Genomic DNA, 17,622 nt, shown 5'->3' with positions numbered 1-17,622 from the left:
CAGCCTTTTCACCTCTTATCAGCACAATTCTCAGCAGCTTCTGCTCATTTCAGCAGAGTTGTTGGTCTCTCCACCTCTTCTTTGTGAGAATGAAAATGTCAGAAATACCAAATCTGCAGGAAAGATTTGTGCTTCTTCACCTGTTTTCAGCAGAATTTTCAGTTCTTCACCTCCATACAATTTTTCGCAACTTTTTATCTTTTTCAGCTATTTTCAGCAGACAGCTTCAGCGTTGCGGCATCCACACAGCATTTTCGCAGGAAATGCAAATTTTTCTAGTTATTATTTTTCTTCCACCTAAAATTATGAACCGTTTCACAGCTTTGAGACGACCCCCACGTATGTTACACCGTTTCGTGCGGCTCGATCGGGAATAGGGTGCTATGACTTTTGGTAGGGATTCGTCGCACGGTTTTCCCAAAATTCCCAAAGAAATACCCCATTTTTCCCTATTCATTTCGATGGGGAAGGGCCCAAAAAAAACGCGCCAACCCAGGCCACTTTGAAGGCCTACCGCTCGACCATACTTTGTCGTAGAAACGTCACTTAAACTTTAAACGGGTCACAAGATTTTGGACTTTTATTGACCAAATCCTCGTTGCGATATCTTTTGCGGTTGTTTCACAAGAGCAGTTTAAGTTTTAGGAAAATTGGGATTTTTCACGGAATGTTCGCCCCACTGTCAACTGCCGAAAAACCAGAGTGTGGAGAATAATTTAAAAAAATTGTCTTTCTCATCCTGTCCCACCCAAACTGTTTGCCCTACATCAATAATTTATACATCAAAACGTAGCTATCGTTGTCTTCTTTCATCCAATGTGTTTCTCATCGAGATCAGATTCACGGTTTTCTCACAAATGCCATCAAAGCGCAGCCTCCTCCCTCTCTGTTCCCCATAGACGACCATTCAAAAACTGCTCTCAATTTTCAGCTCAAACTTAACGTCGAAGGGTGTCTTTACACTGTCACCACGTCAGTATAATACACTCTACAGGCATGAAAATTTAATATGTTGTAGTCTGGAAGTTCCTGCCACTCACGGTGAAAGAATTTTTGTGATCGGACCTACAGTTTTCTCTTGGCAAGCATTTGTTTCAGAGCTTAATTCCTGTTTGCCCATCTCTCTGTCTGACCCCAACTGCAGAGTGTGTGTGTGTGTGTGTGTCCCATCCCCTCCTGCCACTCACAGGAGTTACTATAGCAACCGGCCCTAACAGCTGAGTGCAGGACCAGCTGATGACTCTCTGCTTAAAACTCAACAGTTTTTTGCTCCAAATATATATATCCTCATTAGGGATGGGTATCGATGGGTATTTTATGGGTTTAATGTTGCACGGACCAAATCAAAAGTGTTGTGCCGCTAGTTTTAAGGTTGCACATTCAACCACTGTTGCGATATTAGCAAGCTAACTCGGCTAATTAATATGGCTTATTTCATATTGCCTGTGTACTTGTACATTTCTTTTAACTTCACAGCCTGTTATATTTTGGTGGAGGTTTAGTTTGGCAATATTTCCAGTAACTGACTGACTAAAATAACTTTTTGGTAGGACTGTTGTGCTTGTTGTCATCTCTTTGTCCCTATGAAATCACTTAAGTTGCTATTAAATGCTGTGTGCTGAGCTGCAAGAGTGCACTGAGGAGTGAGACAAAATATGGTCTGCAACCCAGCATTATATTAGTTTTTATGAGATAGTTCAGTGTTTATCTTATGCTGGCTAACGCCGACCAGCTCATATTGACTATTTATTTCCATACTGTCCTGCTCTTATGTTTCAGACAGAAGTCTGTTTTCTTTTGTTTGAATGTGGAAAACTTTCGTACTCTTATCTTGGCCCAGAACATTGATGGATATTCTTCCTTTGGGTTATATTGGTGTAAATGATGAGCATTTTGGTGTTTGTGGTTGTTGTTTTTTGTTTTTTTTCATCAGAGTTGCTATCATCACTTCATCAGGCAGTCTGCATATGCCATGCAGACCAGGTTATACATGGGATCTCCCCAAAAAATCCTCCACTGTCTTTATTTCTTGCAGTAATGATATTGTGGAATTATTTCTCTCCCTGAAACACTTTATGCTTAACAACAGCTCCATTTTCACTTTTTTTTAAAAAACTCCTGTGATCAGTATGACCAAATTGTGTGAGTGTCCATACTAAAAGAGCTGTAGTGATAAAATAATTGGTATCAGAGACAATGAATTTTGGCATGGTATACTGCAGAAGGCCCTTGGGTTGTTTCTCTGATTTGTTGCATAAATTGGCTTACTACATTCCCTGTGTTGTAACAAAAATAACATTGTTTATAGGTGTCAGAAAATTGTGAGCAAACACACATTTAAGAAGACAACAGTTTAATTATATCTGATATGTTTTTATTTTATTTTAGGACTGTGAAGCCAAACTAGGTGCTGGGCATTTATTCTTGTCAATGGAGTGAAATGGTAAGTTACTTTTTTTCATACTGGAAACACCACAGATTATATTGTAATTTGATAGCTCTGTAGAATAAAGCACTGTAGTGTCAAGGTACTTCTGAAGAAGTAATAATGGGCGATTGATGATCACATACAGGTGGCATAAACTAAGTATTCAGATATGCTACCAACAAATAATTCATTAACAAAAGCAATGGAGAACACTTTTTATGCTACTGTGTTTGTAATAGCATCCATAACTGAAGGTTTTTCATTCATTTATTTTCACAGGTCTAGATGATCACATCTGTTTCTGTCTTTTGAATGAGGTGGACTTGCAAATTTTGTACTTTTTTTCGTGGAAATCGCAAGAGAATCATTGAACATTACAGTAACAGTCACAGACATTACGGAAGAAGCTGTCCACTACCCTGCATATACACAGACTGTGCACAGTATTTCAGATCTAAAAAAGCCTTGCGGGTCCATTTAACAGATCATGGGGTTACAGAAGGAGTATGTAATGGACTTGCTGGCTTTAAAGTAAAATGCCTGTTGTGTAACTTTAATCAGGCAGTTGGACTAAAGCAGTATATTGTTCATCAAGGTAAACATCTGAGGAATACGGAAATTGTTACTTGCCCTTTTAATCAGTGTTCTTTTAAATCACACATTTACTCCAGTTTTACATCACATAAGAGTTGTTTTCACCCTCATTCTACTTTAAAAGATTTCAAGACAGAGCTTATTGTCCAAGAAAATGAATTTGCAGAATTTGGATCTGAAGTAAATGTTGATTTGCAGTCAGAAGATACTCACAGTGATGGCCATGTGCCACTTCAAGATAATTGTGGCAGTGAAGTAGAACACCATGATACCACTGACAAAATTCAGGAAAAGCTTGCATCTTCACTTCTGCGCATGCAAGCAATATTGCATGTTTCCAAATTAGCTATCCAGGAAATAATCAATGAGTTTTATGAAATTGGCATTTTGATAGGTCATCTAAACAGGAATACAGTGAAAAGGGTTTTAAGGCAGCACAATGGTAACATTGATGACGACACTATAACTTTGGTAACTGATTCCTTGAACAGCCTCAGTCCTCTTTGCTCCATTTCAGAGAGTGGGTGTTTAGGATCAGAACAAAAAAGGTTGTCCTATTTCAGAGAAAAATTTGGCGTTATAGACCCAATTGAATATATCTTAGATTTAGCATCAAAGAAAACTTTTCTTTATGTTCCAGTTCTAAAAACTCTGCAGGAGTTGTTAAATAAGGGGGATATTATTGACAAAGTTTTAGAAAAAGACAATACAGGATCAAAACCTGGCCAGTACAACAGCTCGTTTGATGGCTCATATTTCAAGGAGAAACCACTTCTGTCTGGGGAAGAGCAAAGCATTTCATTAGCTCTGTACATTGATGATTTTGAGGTCTGTAATCCTTTAGAACCTCAAGAAAAAAACATAAATTGTGTGCAATATACTGGATGATAGTAAATTTACCAGTGAAATACAGGTCATTGCTGTCTAGCATTTACCTTGCTCTCTTGTGTAAAAGTGTAGATGTTAAGACATTTGGATATAAGAGGATTGTAGAGCTACTTCTGAGAGATCTCCAACTGCTTGAAAACCAAGGGGTTTACATAAGTAGGCTGGGAACCAGTGTTAGGGGTACAGTGTTGTATGTGTCATCTGATAATTTAGGAGCACATTCCTTTGCTGGTTTTCAGGAGTCATTTAATGTGGATAAATTTTGTCGGTTTTGCTTAGCCAGTCGTAGTGATATTCAGCGTGTTCCTGTACGAAGTGGGTCATTTTCATTGAGAACAAAAGAGTCATATAATGCTAATGTTTCAAAGCTCAAAGAAAATGTGAAATTGAAAAGTGCTGATGGAGTGAAAAATGAATGTGTATTAAACAAGTTGTCTTATTTTCATTGCATAACTGGGTTTCCCCCTGACTTTTTACATGATGTTTTAGAAGGTATTGTACCTTGGGAGCTCTGTTTGTGTTTGAAAACTTTGATTGGAAAGAAATACTTTATATTAGATTATTTGAATACTGCCATTCAACGCTTTCCCTATAAATTTTCTGATAAAACTAACTGTCCACAGAAAATTACAGAAAAAATACTTGTCTGTGAAACTATTGGGGGTAATGGCCATGAGAACTGGACTCTGTTGAGGTTGCTACCTCTGCTCATTGGTGACGTTGTACCTGAAAATAATGATGCTTGGTGTGTAGTTCTGGAACTGAAAGACATTGTGGAACTTTTAGCATCCTCCACTTTTACTGAGGAAAGCCTGTGCTATCTTGATGCTAAAATAAGTGAACACAGGAGACTTTTGCAAAGTGTGTTTCCAGGACAGAAACTTAAACCTAAACACCATTTCCTGGAGCACTACCCTCATTTGATCCGCTGCTTTGGCCCACTGGTTGACTTCTGGACGATTCGTTTTGAAGCTAAACGTAGCTTTTTCAAGAAAGTGGTTCGTGATGTCAGTAATTTCAAAAACATTCTACTGACTTTGTGTCTTAGACACCAGCTTATGCTGGCATACCACTTGGACATGACTACCCTGTTTAAACCAAGAGTGGAAGTTAAGGGAGCATCAAATGTTTCTGTGGACATGCTAGCTTCCTCTGTCAAGCAAGTGATGGAGAAGAAATTTACAACTCTGAGAAGTGTGTCACTGGCTACAACAGCATACATACATGGGACACAATACACCACAGGCATGTTTGTCTCATTTGGAAGCACAAGTGGACTTCCTGATTTTTGTAAAATTATTCATGTGCTGCTTGTATGCAACAAGTCATTTTTTGTTTTGGAATCTTTCTCAGCTTGGTATGTGGAGCACCTCAGATGTTACGAACTCTGCAAAAGGAATACTGCTCAACTGATGGTAGCTGAACCTGAAGAGCTTAACCACTACATCCCATTGTCAGCATACACTGTACGGGGCAGACTCCTGGTGTCACCAAAGGCATTTCTTGTACATTAAGGTAACTTGTTTTTGTGGCATATCATCCAGGTCATCATAGTCTAAGGAGCTTGGAAAGAAAAGCGTCTGGACTTTTTTAAGTTGCTTGAAGATGTTTCACCTCTCATCTGAGAAGCTTCTTGACCTTAGAACTGAAGAAGCTTCTTGGATGAGAGGTGAAATGTCTTCAAGCAACTTAAAAAAGTCCAGACGCTTTTCTTTCCAAGCTCCTTAGACAATATTTAAAGTTGTTTTCTTCCCCCCTCCATAAGTACAGTGGAACCCTGGCTTACGAAGACCCCATTTAACAAAAATTTCAAGTTACGAAGGCACTTAACGGCAATATTTTTGCCCGTGGTACAACAAAATCCCTGTGTAACGTAATGCGTTTCGCTGTTCCACTTGAAAGACGTATTGTTGTTGCAGTGCGCTATTTTGTGTGCTTTTCAATTAGCCTATCGTTCATTCATAATGGCGCCGGCATAAATATGAGCGAGTTTAAAAAAAATGTTCAAAAATATCATTGCACAGTGTACGTACATACATTAATTAATGTAAATGTAAGTTTTAGTTTTAATGTTTAGAATTAAATTCCATAATGTTATGTACATGTACACATACGTATGTGTGTACATGCATACGTATGCTTTCTTCAGCCTCCACCAAGAACTTCATCTTCAGCCAGCATCGCCTCACTCAAAAGGCGATGGAAAAAGGTACTTCGACTTATGAAAATTTTGACTTATGAAAGACCCTCTGGAACGAATTAATTTCGTAAGTCGGGGTTCCACTGTACAAGATTCATGCACAGGTTCAATGCAGTGTTAATTTAGTTGCTAAATTTCACAACTAAATAAAAGCTAATGTACGAGGTCTAGTAAAACTATGATGAAATGTATTGGCATTTTCCTCAAAGAATAAAAACTAGATGAAAATGTTCTGGAGAAATGTAATCCTATTCGAAGTAATTAAGTTTTGTAGAGAGGCGGGATGAGTTTGGAAGTGATCCAATCAGAAGTATCCCTATGCAGTAAAGTGAGAATGCACAATTTGATCTGCTCCCTCTTTCTCATGAAAATGTGACAAAATGCCAGTGCATGGAGGAGAAAAGTAGACATATCGACACATTTCAAATGAAGGAAAATAAGAAGCTTTGTGAATAGTGTGGAGCAACTCTCACCGGTAAAATCTTGAAAAACTTTGACACTTTATATTTTAGTCACTGAATCAACTTTAGATTGAGTCAATGATAATCTCCTGGTATTTATTATAGTCTAAAACTAAATGATGTTTTAGTCAAAACACTGACTATAACTAAATCAAAATGTGCTGTCAAAATTAACACTGGTTCAACTTTTTGTAACCTTTCCAGCTTGTTAAATGCATTATTTACAATTTACACAATTCTCCTTTTTTAATAATGGTAAAGCTCTTTTTTTATATATACAGTACATAGATGGCTGCCAAAAAAGGCAGTAGTCGTATGTGAATGGTTGATATAATTTTTTTTTCTTAGCATCTCCTGTGAAAATGTATTCGCGCTATTCACACTTTATTTCTGTTTTTCTTGTTGGAAGCGATTCATCATGCTACTGCGCATCATCCTGAGTGAAGATGACATAAGAAAGGTTACCATCGACAACTTGCCTGAAACTGTTGAAAACTTCCATATACTTCTGAAGACGAAACTTGGATTGGAGGGGGACCTTGTGGTTCAGTATCAAGACCTTGAATTTGATAATGAACTGTGCAATCTGAGTAGCATATCAGAACTTCCTAAAGAGAAAGCAACATTGAAGGTGTACACAAAGACTATTACAACCTACAACACAGACTCCACTCTAGACACAGCAAGCCTGTCATCATTTCTTGAGGAGGGCACCAGTGGTGGCCAAACTCGTCAGCTGCCTCAGCCATTTGTCATTCCTGCCTTTTCTTTTGATGTTGAGTCAAAACTGAAGCAAGGAAATGAAGCCTACCACAGAGATGGATCCTTACTTGACATATCGAAGGACATGAAATCGGATATCTTGGAGAAGCTGGCAGAAGCCATGTATGTCCACAACCCCTACCCAACACGTGACGAATATGATTGTGTGGCCCAGGCTCTCATCAGCAAGCATCCTTGTCTCAAGGAACCAGGGTCTGTCAATGGGTGGTACTGTTGGAAGTTTAGTTTAAAGTTCAAAATGGGAAACTTCAGACAGAGGCTGCGAGTGGCTGGATGTCCTGAACTTAAAGTAAACACACGTACCTCTAGTCAAACTGGGTCAAAAAAACTGAAGCAGGCCAAAAAGTCAGAGGTAAATTTTCTACCAGGTTTTCCAGAGGGGAAAACCCAACATGATCTTGACATAGAGAGATCAGTCTTGGTCAGTGAGATGAAGAAAATAATCGTTGACTGGAGGCAAATTGACTAAATGATGTACAACACATTCTCTTTACGGAGAAAAGAGATTGTTGAGGATGAACCTCTGGTGGCACAAGTCAAAGAAAGATGGCCAGCCTTGTTCTCTGAACGGCAGGTAAAATGCATCTTTGTGGTTGTTTTGCTTTTGTGTGTGTATTTTGTCTAATGGGCCTCAGATGATGTTTGCTTAAATTTAGGTCTTAAAGCATTTTTTTTTTTAAATTCTGCCTGTACCCCCCACCCCTCTTCTTCCATTGCTCAGGTTGAAGCTGAATTTGCCCGTCTTACATCTGTTGACCTGAAAGGCTCCTTCTTTGCTGGGCTTGACCAATATCTGGAGAGGTTCCTTGAGCTGTACAAAACCAAGAGCGGCATAGCAAGGCTAACTAGGCTCATAAAATGCCTAGATGATGACGTAAGTGTTCAACTGCTAAATGTTCTCCTTTGTCTAAGTTTTAGGTTATCCAGTTTAAGTGATGAACTCATTCAAAGAAAGCTGTAGTAGTATTTCACAATTGGACATTTAGTTTGGTAACTTTTACAGAATCTGTGTATATTGGTGTTAGGTTTGATATCATATTCTATTTGAATGTGCTGATCAGCCTGATTCAAATTATAAGATATTAAAACATTAAAAGACAGGTGTAACTCACCCAGTTATCTCCACTGATACTTATATATTGATGAAATGAAATGAAGTAGCAAAAGGCTGTGTATTTGGAGCTGTCTAGGTGTTTCATAAACACTGTTTAAAACATTTTTTGTTTTGTTTTTCAATTCTTTGACCAGAGCTCTACACAAAGGAAGAGGACCGTTCTTCTGCTGGGTCTTCCTCATTTTCTCAAGGAAGATCTCTCACACATTTTCAAGACTGTGGAGGTGAGCATTGTTGTAGATGCCAACAAATGTATTATTACGAGATCTGTGACACTGGATTTAGTCTGGTTTTCAGAGAAACTACCTGATAAACTAGTATTGATATTGTTCGTTTATTGTGTTTATTCATGTCTTCACCAGGGTCTTTGACATTGTGCTGCTGTACTGTTCCCTACAGCTTTGCATTGGATTTCTCACACACTGTATATTTGTAATGGCAGACATATTAGGATATTTAAGTGATTACAGCGGCTGCTACAGCTGTCGGGGGCAATACTTTGGTGAAATGTCTTCGACCCTGGAGTAGGACTGTGGACTGTTTAAACAATTAAGTCACTGGCCCAGTCATTGGACAGTTGGGTAAAGGTGGATGTTGTCATTCAATGCCAGTTATGCAACCATTCCAGCTACGTCTATATGTTCGTTTTTCATGCAGTTTAATATAAGGGGAACTGTTACTGATTAAAGAAGCATTGTCTGTGGAGTTACATTCTGCTACGGTAGTGTAGCTCCAGTTTGCACATTTCATGCATTCTCAGTCACATTTTATTCAGAGCACAGCCAATATTTAGCACAAGTAGTATGTATTTAAATTGTTGTTCACATTCTGCAATTGAAGACATGCTTTATTATTAATGAACATGATCTTTGTTAAAAGCAAGAAATGGATTTGTAACATGGGGGTGCAATTCTCATTCTGAAAAAAATTTCAACAACTAAGAAGTGTTACCCAAAGCCAATCACCATCATCCAAGGCATCAGTACGGCTCTTCGTTAGAAAGACATGATTTATAAAGCACCAGGGATATTGTGTATTTTTTTTTTAAAGTTTTGTAACTGATTTTTTGTTTTTTTCTTTTTGTCTTTGAACCCTTTTATAGCCCACAGATATTGAAGACACGTTCACCAAGGGGATGAAAGTTGGCATTGTGATGGTGAAAGAAGAAGACATCATTGATGTGTTGGTTGTCCTTGAGGAGGCAGTAATCCTGTCTAATCTGAGGGATGTCCCGAGTGCCATTTCCATGCTGATGGGTCTTCTTTTTGCCCTCAACATAGACTATCCAAAGGAACTCAAGTACACCTTTGAAGTTATTCAGAAGGTCCTCATGAACATTGGAGGAAGGCAGTGCTCCTCACTAGTGCATGGTCTAAGAAACAGACTCTTGCGGAAGACCATGTAGAACTGTAATTGTATGCTCACAGCATGCAATTGCCTTAGCGTTAAAGACAGTTTTTGTTTTACTGTTTGTTTTTTCCATACTTTCAAGTTCTCATGCTTCATTTTTGTATGTCACTAAATGACTAGTTTACATTTCAGTTTAGACAATTACTCATGGTTTAAGAGACTTACTTGTGAACAAAAATATAATAGGGGACTCTGCAAATGCGTATCTCATGCAAGTCTGTAGTTTTTCCCGTGTTTTGCAATTCAGCTGACTGAACCTGTTTCTAAAATATCCATACCTTTCAAATGTTTCAGAAGCATTAAGTACTAATTTTAACAGCAATTGGTTCTGTGGAATGTGTTGTAATTATAAATAAAGACAAATAGAGTTTGAAGTTTTAGTTATAAACTGATCTTTACTGTCACTTAACAGTCAAGGTTTTGTATTATGTTAGTAATTCAAGTTTTATGCTAACAGGAGTGACTGTGCACAAATGAGGTTTAAAAATTTTGCAATGTAAAGAATAATTGTTCTATAATAGTTACATCCTGTTGATACATTACATTAATAGAGACTTCATGTTGTTAATTTTAATGCAGCAGTTTTAGCTCATCCTGTTGAAAAACTGAGCTCATGTCATAGTGTTCTGTTGTCCAACTGTCAACAATTCACAAGAATTGTTAAATGCTCCTGGGTCAGAATTTAATCAAACTTGCATGTCACTGATTTTCTGATTTTGTTTGTCAGAGGAGTAAGATGGAGCAATAAATGTTTAATGTTGGATGTTAATTGTCTTGCTATGTTCTTAAAACAAACTTCGTGCATCAGATACATTTTAATTAAATCTGTGGGTGGGGGGTTCTGAAGTGTAAACAACAGAAAATTAATTTAAATGAATGTAGACATTTAAACATGAGATCTAAGATAAACCTAACAGTTTTTTGTTTGTTTGGTTTTTTTGCTGAAATGGATGATGGAAAGCTCAAATAATAACTTATTTTTTGTGTAGTAAACATCTTTACATCAAGTCAATCAACCTTTAAATCAGTTTCATTTTATTTATAAAGTTCACACAGCTACCTTAATTAATAAACCTTAATCAATAAATTAAGTTAAGCTAAAATAGATTCCTAAGTTGAGAGAACTACTAAAACATTTGAATTAACTAAGAAACCCAAGTCAACTAAATTAGAACAAGAGTTTAAACAATTGATTATTTTAATTTAGCTTAAATAGTTTTCCCAAGTAAAAATGACTATTAAAGCAGTTAAACTGACTAACAAACCTTAGTCAACTAAACTAAGACAAAAGTTTAGATAACATGTGATTTTTCATTAAGATAACAATTGGTTGTGTTATAAGAACAAACTCTATTTCTTGACTTAACTTAAAATTTTAAGGCAGCCCTGTACCTGATATTTTTAAGTTGAAACAACAAGTTATATTTTACAGTGTAGGCACACTTAAAATTTCTTCAGAAATTTTCGCTTTCTAGTTTTCTGTTGTTGTATTATTTTATGGATCAGAAAAATAAAAATAACAAGAAGAATACTTCCCAGACCAACCATCCATACAGGATATCCTTCTGGCTGACCTGCAGGTGAGAAAGAGGTGTCAGCTGTCAGGTAGGTGATGAGTGAAGAACAGAACAGAATCCATTTCCTCTTCTAGTTTTAGGAGATCAGGTTAATAAGAATTTTCAAAATAATGTATAAAATGAAAAAAAAAATGTGCATACTTGTCGATTTTTCTGCTTTTTAAAATTAAGAACAGGACAAACATCATCTGACCAAAACTACAGCTGCCATCTTGTTTTTGCCATTAAAAAAAATCAAAAATATATATGAAAAAATACAAATATACTAATTAGCAGGTCTAACAGCTCACACAGGGTCAGAGGTCATGTTGGTTTCATCCAGCTGTTCTATATAATTTGACCTGTTTGGCTGCAGACTGTGAGAGCTCATTAAACCATGTCTGTGACTTTTGGAAGGTCAAATCCTCGAGTCTCCGAACCTGTGTTTGTTTATTATGAGGCTGAAACATCTGAACCTTCAGTGATAACAGCTCTGTCACACCAACCAAAATATACTGTGTACACAATTTACAACGTTTATATGTGAAGCACTTCAAACAGTGCAAACTGACAGACTGCTTTCAAAGTTACAGCTGAAACATAACTTTTTTTAAACACCTCAGTGAGCTCAATGTGACCATTAACTCAGATAATTACTGAATTAATTTCTGTAAAATTTATAATATTTAATGCAGCTGTTACACACACACAAACTATCGATTCTGGCTTTTATAGTATTTACTGTGAATAATATGTTTATATTACAAAGACCAGCTTGTATGTTCTCAACCATGAAAAAATAAAATAAATTAATTTAAAAACAAAAATCAGAGTAGATGATGGTGAAAGAGAATAACAGTTTATCACAGCTGGTCCAGATGTGTCAGTGATCGCTGATGATTTCAGCATGAGAGGTCCAAAGCCACACTGTGATCAGTCTCAGGACTTTGGAAACTGCTTACAGATCAGTAACTCTGCTCAGCTGGTCTCATTACAGCAAGAGGGCAGCCATGTTTTAACACAGCTACACTAAAGATACATACTTTACAATAAGCACTGCCTGTATTCACATAAACTGCCAGCTTAGTTTGATTTGATCTAAACATGACAGACTGACAGCAGCCGTCCTCTCTCTGTAACAGCAACACCTGAAACATGCAGGGAGCACCGAGTCTGCTCAGCTACACGTGGATTAAATTCAAAGGTTAAACTATCAGGACATAATATAAGTCAGTAAATTAATGAATAAAAAACTAGCTCAGCTGGAGTCTCACATTGTCACAGATGAGGATGATAACACTGACTCCAGAGTGAGCAGGACACATCTGTGCTAAAGAAAACTGATGGAGGCCATCTGAGTGTGGATGGATGCTGGACTACAGCAGTCAGTCAGACAGTTAATCCTTCAACACTCGTCTCAATTTGCACTGTTTCATGCACTTTACATATACTCGATACACAACTTGTATACAAAGTGTAATTTGGTTAGGTGGACAGAGAGCTGTGATCATTGACCAGGTCACAGGTACAGCTGTGTGTTAGCTTCATGCTAAAGAAGCACAGTTTCAAACTTGTGATGATTTTACTTTTCAAAAGTCTCAAACATGCATTTTAATGAGCTCTCACAGATTTTCAGTCTTTATTCTGCTACATGAACCAAACGTGACCCCTGACCTCACATGGGTTGTTAAAGACACACTGGGAGTAAACTGGTAATTTTAGTATGTTGAAAAATAAACAACAAGATTTTAAATTTTATCCATAAATATAAATCAACATATCAGTCAGCGCATGCTCCAGCAGTGTTGAAATAGTGGAAATGCCAGTTTGTTGCAGGTTTGGCAGCCATGTTTCAAAACAAGATGGAGGTTGCAGTTTTGGTCAGATCATGTGTTTCCTGTTTTTAAATGAAAACACACCAGTACAGTACACTATAGACACCAAACATCATACTTAGTTTGATATACTGAAAACAATGTTTCAGGGGTGACAACAATCAAACATCCATAAATTTGACTATTTCAGTCCTACACTGAAAAATTACACATTTCGACTGGTTAAAATCTGTAAAATCACACCAATAGAACATTTGATGGTTTTCTGGTGTAGAGTTAGAGGATTTGGGCATTTTCCTGCAAATATGCTGGATTTACTCCCATATGTGGGAAATTTGCTGGATCGCGGCAGAAAGTGAACTGTACAAAATTACAAGCAGCAAAAAATTAAGATAAACAATGAAAGAGAATAAGATAAAATAGAAAAAAATACTGTTTCGTCATGCTCATTCTCAAAGTCATCAGTGTCAATAACCAAAGAGTTTCTGATGAGCCTCAGAACCCCCCGGAAGTGCTGAGTGGACTGTTCCAAGTGTACTGTATCATGGGGGAATTACCATGTTGTTTATGTTTAATATTTATATTGTTGATTTTTCATCTGATTTTCAGTTATTCTGGATTTGATTAGTTAACCTGTTACCACACATCAGGTCACCAGTGTCATCAGGTCTACAACTCTAGACTACCAGCCACAAAGACAACAGCTGGAGAAACATCTGTCTACCTCTGACATCCACCAGCTCATCCATACAACAAACAAACATCAACAACCAGGAAGCAGCTTCACCTCTGATCACACACACACTGAACTCTACTCACTCACCTGGAGGATCAACAATCAGGTAGATGAAGCTGATGGTCCATGTGCGTACTCCTTCCATGACAACACTACACATGTATACTCCAGTGTCATTAATCTTCACATCCCTCAGAATCAAAGACACGTCTCCATCCTTCATCTGTCTGTCCTGTAGATCCACCCAGTTCTTAAAAGATGGATGCTGGTTGGCTGGAGCAAACTTCCCATTCCGGTACAAAAGCACATGTTTATCTCCCAGGTCAGCTCTGCTCCACTTTACAACTGTGATGTTGTTTGGACCTCGACATGTCAGAGTGACATCCTGTCCAGACTCAGCTGTGATGATCTTTGGGACTGAAAGAGGAAACAACACAGAGCAGAGGGGTTAAAGGTTAAAGTATAATTATGATCAGAATGATTGACTTTAATATATTTTCTTTATTTCCTTTGATATTTGAGTTTTTAGTCATGTTGGATTTGATGAACCTCTGAACATCCAGCAGGTCACCAGTGACCCACTGAGGGGGAATTTTAGCCTCATGCTAAACATGCAAAGTGTCAGAAACTACAAGATGTTAGCTTCCACAGAACAACAACATGTGCTGATAATAAGTGAACATAATGTGTGAGAGAAAGCAGCCTCTCATTATAAGACACTGTGAGTCTCTGCATGCTGCCTTTATGGAGCTACAGCTGTTTGTATACACTGAACAAAAAGCTTTGTAGCTGCATACTGACTCCTGACACTACAACACATCACACTGACACACACATTACACTTCTTTGTCTCTGTCACAGCTGGATTACAGATGTTAAGTGTCCACCCAGCCTCGTGTCTCCTTCACACACACAGACAAACCCAATCAATGTGATAATACTTATTTAATACATACTATTAACATGTAAACCAGACTGATACATTATATTCATCTTTATCTCATCTGCAGAAACAAAGAGCAAAGTCAAGCAGAGTGATGCAGACAGTCAAATTACTTCTGCTGATCAAACACGTAGTTTGATTGGTGGTGAATAAATAAACCTGAGTTTAAATGTGATCAGATGAAGTGTGAGGTTGTGAGAAAGTCTCTGACTGCATTCATAGATGTGTCCTTTCAGCTGCTCTGATCCAACCTTTGGTCTCTAAGGAAGAGGCTTCAGGGAGATGTTTGCTACGTTGGACTGTAGGACCATCAGAAATGTGTGCAGTAACAAAACAGGCAGCACTGAAAGGAGCTCTAAGTGTTTGTGTTGTTCAATGATTTGTGCACAACAACAAAAATGGGACCTCTCTCATCCATCAGTCATCATGTGGACATTTTTCTGACACACTTTGAAGCTGATGGACGTTTTGTGTCTGCACTAAGTACGTTTTCAGCAGCTATGGCACCGGCAGGATTCACTTTCACAGACTCACAACCACCAGCTTCACCCCTCCCCTCCCCCTCCAGCTGTAGGTTTTAACATTGAGTTTCCCCACACATGTTTACAGACGAGTTAGAGAGCAAGAGAAGAAGAGACTGATTCATAAATGTCTTTGTTTCTGCTCTAACCTTACCCAAACAATGCTGCTCTACAACTCTAGACTACCAGCCACAAAGACAACAGCTGGAGAAACATCTGTCTGCCTCTGACATCCACCAGCTCATCCATACAACAAACACACATCAACAACCAGGAAGCAGCTTCAACTCTGATCACACACACACTCAACTCTACTCACTCACGTGGAGGAACAACATGAAGGTTGATGATAATGATAAGCTGGAAACTGGGTCGATCAATTCTTGGTTCTTCCATGATAACATGACACTCATATGTTCCAGTGTCACTAGTTGTCACATCCTTCAGAATCAAAGACACGTCTCCATCCTTCATCTGTCTGTCCTGCAGATCCACCCGGTTCTTAAAAGATGGATGCTGCTCATCTGGAACAAAGCGACCATCCTGGTACAAAAGCACATATTCATCTCCCAGGTCAGCTCTGATCCACTTTACAACTATGATGTTGTTGTTTGGAGCTCGACATGTCAGAGTGACATTCTGTCCAGACTCAGCTGTGATGGTTTTCTGGTCTGAAAGAGGAAACAACACAGAGCAGGGAGGTTAAAGGTCAAAGTACAACTATGATCAGAATGATTGACTTTAAATATTTGGTTTATTTCCTTTGACATTTGAGTTTTTAGTCATGTTGGATTTAATGAACCTCTGAACATCCAGCAGGTCACCAGTGACCCACTGAGGGGGAATTTTAGCCTCATGCTAAACATGCAAAGTGTCAGAAACTACAAGATGTTAGCTTCCACAGAACAACAACATGTGCTGATAATAAGTGAACATAATGTGTGAGAGAAAGCAGCCTCTCATTATAAGACACTGTGAGTCTCTGCATGCTGCCTTTATGGAGCTACAGCTGTTTGTATACACTGAACAAAAAGCTTTGTAGCTGTATACTGACTCCTGACACTACAACACATCACACTGACACACACATTACACTTCTTTGTCTCTGTCACAGCTGGATTACAGATGTTTCCACCCAGCCTCGTGTCTCCTTCACACACACAGACAAACTGAATCCAGATGAAAATAACTCATAAGTAATAAATATTATTTGAATATAAACCTGAGTGATGCGCCTTATTCGTCGTTTTCTTAGAGACAAACAGTTAAATCTCACCTGCACAGACAAACACAAAGACTCCGACAAACATCAAAGTGGAGCAGAGTGACGCAGGTACAGCAGACATTTCCGTGTCGTAGAGGTCAAATGATCCAACACTTAGACTGTGATAAATGTCTGAGCCTGAAATAGTTTAAGATAAGATAAGATAAGATAATCTTTATTAGTCCCACACGTGGGAAATTTGTTTTGTCACAGCAGGAAGTGGACAGTGCAAAAGTTGTGAAGGAAAAATTAGAATAAAATAAGATAAGAATAAATACAGTACACAACTGTACAGAATAGAATAAAATAAAATACTATATACAGCAGAATAAAATAGAATAAAATATACAATAAGATAAAAATAGAATACAAATGCTATATACAACTGTTACTCCCTTAAAATTTAATTTTAAAACCTGAGATTAAATTAAAGGTTCGACTAAAATTAAATTCACTAAGTATTATAAAAAAAAAAAAAACCTGTCTTTTACTCGGTCGCGGAACTCTGCACTTCTGATTCAGCGTCTCTTCAGGAAGTCGCGGTATAGTGTCGTTTAGTAGGTTGGACTGTGGGACGAGCATAAATAAGTGTGTCATAACTGAAACGGTGAAATCTAAGGCAGGTCTGCGTGTTTTACAGGTTCAGTTGTTGAATGATCTCCACAGAACAACACAAACATTTCATCATCAATTATCAGCCAAAGGACTTCAAAATGACGTCACTGTATATTGTGCTCTGGAGGTGGCAGCATTTAATGTTTCATTCTGTCGAATAACTATTATATTTTGGTAATCAGTACCACATATACGGGTCTGAAGGGGCTCTTTAGTAGGGGTGGGTTTTGATTATCGATTTATCGATTAAAATCGATTCTAGCTTGGATAACGT

The 17,622-nt window shown here is 37.9% G+C and overlaps 2 protein-coding genes across 3 annotated transcripts; one reads left to right on the top strand and one right to left on the bottom strand.

Moving 5' to 3' along the window:
• Positions 1-1,319: 1,319 nt before the first annotated feature.
• Positions 1,320-10,522, top strand: LOC112844663 (uncharacterized). Of its 2 annotated transcripts, XR_003217398.1 has the most exons (6): positions 1,320-2,443; positions 5,264-5,425; positions 6,981-7,928; positions 8,076-8,228; positions 8,603-8,692; positions 9,571-10,522. XR_003217398.1 is itself a non-coding variant. In XM_025904294.1 (5 exons), the coding sequence occupies exons 2-5, from the start codon at positions 7,824-7,826 to the stop codon at positions 9,871-9,873; spliced, it is 651 nt and encodes a 216-aa protein (XP_025760079.1). In that variant the 5' UTR covers positions 1,320-5,425; positions 6,981-7,823; the 3' UTR covers positions 9,874-10,522. The 2 variants fall into 2 exon arrangements, 1 of the variants encoding a protein (XP_025760079.1); XM_025904294.1 differs by having other exon boundaries at positions 1,320-5,425.
• A 790-nt stretch (positions 10,523-11,312) lies between these two features.
• Positions 11,313-17,209, bottom strand: LOC112844665 (V-set and immunoglobulin domain-containing protein 8-like). Its single transcript, XM_025904295.1, has 5 exons — positions 17,119-17,209; positions 16,746-16,883; positions 15,793-16,140; positions 14,093-14,422; positions 11,313-11,452 (listed from the first exon to the last, which is right to left on the bottom strand). The coding sequence occupies exons 2-5, from the start codon at positions 16,813-16,815 to the stop codon at positions 11,322-11,324; spliced, it is 879 nt and encodes a 292-aa protein (XP_025760080.1). The 5' UTR covers positions 16,816-16,883; positions 17,119-17,209; the 3' UTR covers positions 11,313-11,321.
• Positions 17,210-17,622: the final 413 nt, after the last annotated feature.

The sequence above is a fragment of the Oreochromis niloticus genome, unplaced genomic scaffold, assembly GCF_001858045.2.
Source record: "Oreochromis niloticus isolate F11D_XX unplaced genomic scaffold, O_niloticus_UMD_NMBU tig00000734_pilon, whole genome shotgun sequence".
In the NCBI taxonomy this organism is placed as follows: Eukaryota; Metazoa; Chordata; class Actinopteri; order Cichliformes; family Cichlidae; genus Oreochromis; species Oreochromis niloticus.
Note: the sequence above shows the minus strand (reverse complement) of the source record. Positions and strands in the feature narration are given on the sequence as shown.

What these genes read in the sequence shown, in the direction of transcription:
- LOC112844663 (XM_025904294.1), top strand. Translation starts at nt 7,824, where the DNA reads ATGATGTACAACACATTCTCTTTACGGAGAAAAGAGATTGTTGAGGAT. An exon ending in CCTTGTTCTCTGAACGGCAG is followed by an intron (nt 7,929 to 8,075) that starts GTAAAATGCATC and finishes TCCATTGCTCAG; the next exon opens with GTTGAAGCTGAATTTGCCCG. An exon ending in ACATTTTCAAGACTGTGGAG is followed by an intron (nt 8,693 to 9,570) that starts GTGAGCATTGTT and finishes ACCCTTTTATAG; the next exon opens with CCCACAGATATTGAAGACAC.
- LOC112844665 (XM_025904295.1), bottom strand. Translation starts at nt 16,815, where the DNA reads ATGTCTGCTGTACCTGCGTCACTCTGCTCCACTTTGATGTTTGTCGGA. An exon ending in CTTTGTGTTTGTCTGTGCAG is followed by an intron (nt 16,141 to 16,745) that starts GTGAGATTTAAC and finishes TTCCTCTTTCAG; the next exon opens with ACCAGAAAACCATCACAGCT. An exon ending in CCTTCATGTTGTTCCTCCAC is followed by an intron (nt 14,423 to 15,792) that starts GTGAGTGAGTAG and finishes TTCCTCTTTCAG; the next exon opens with TCCCAAAGATCATCACAGCT.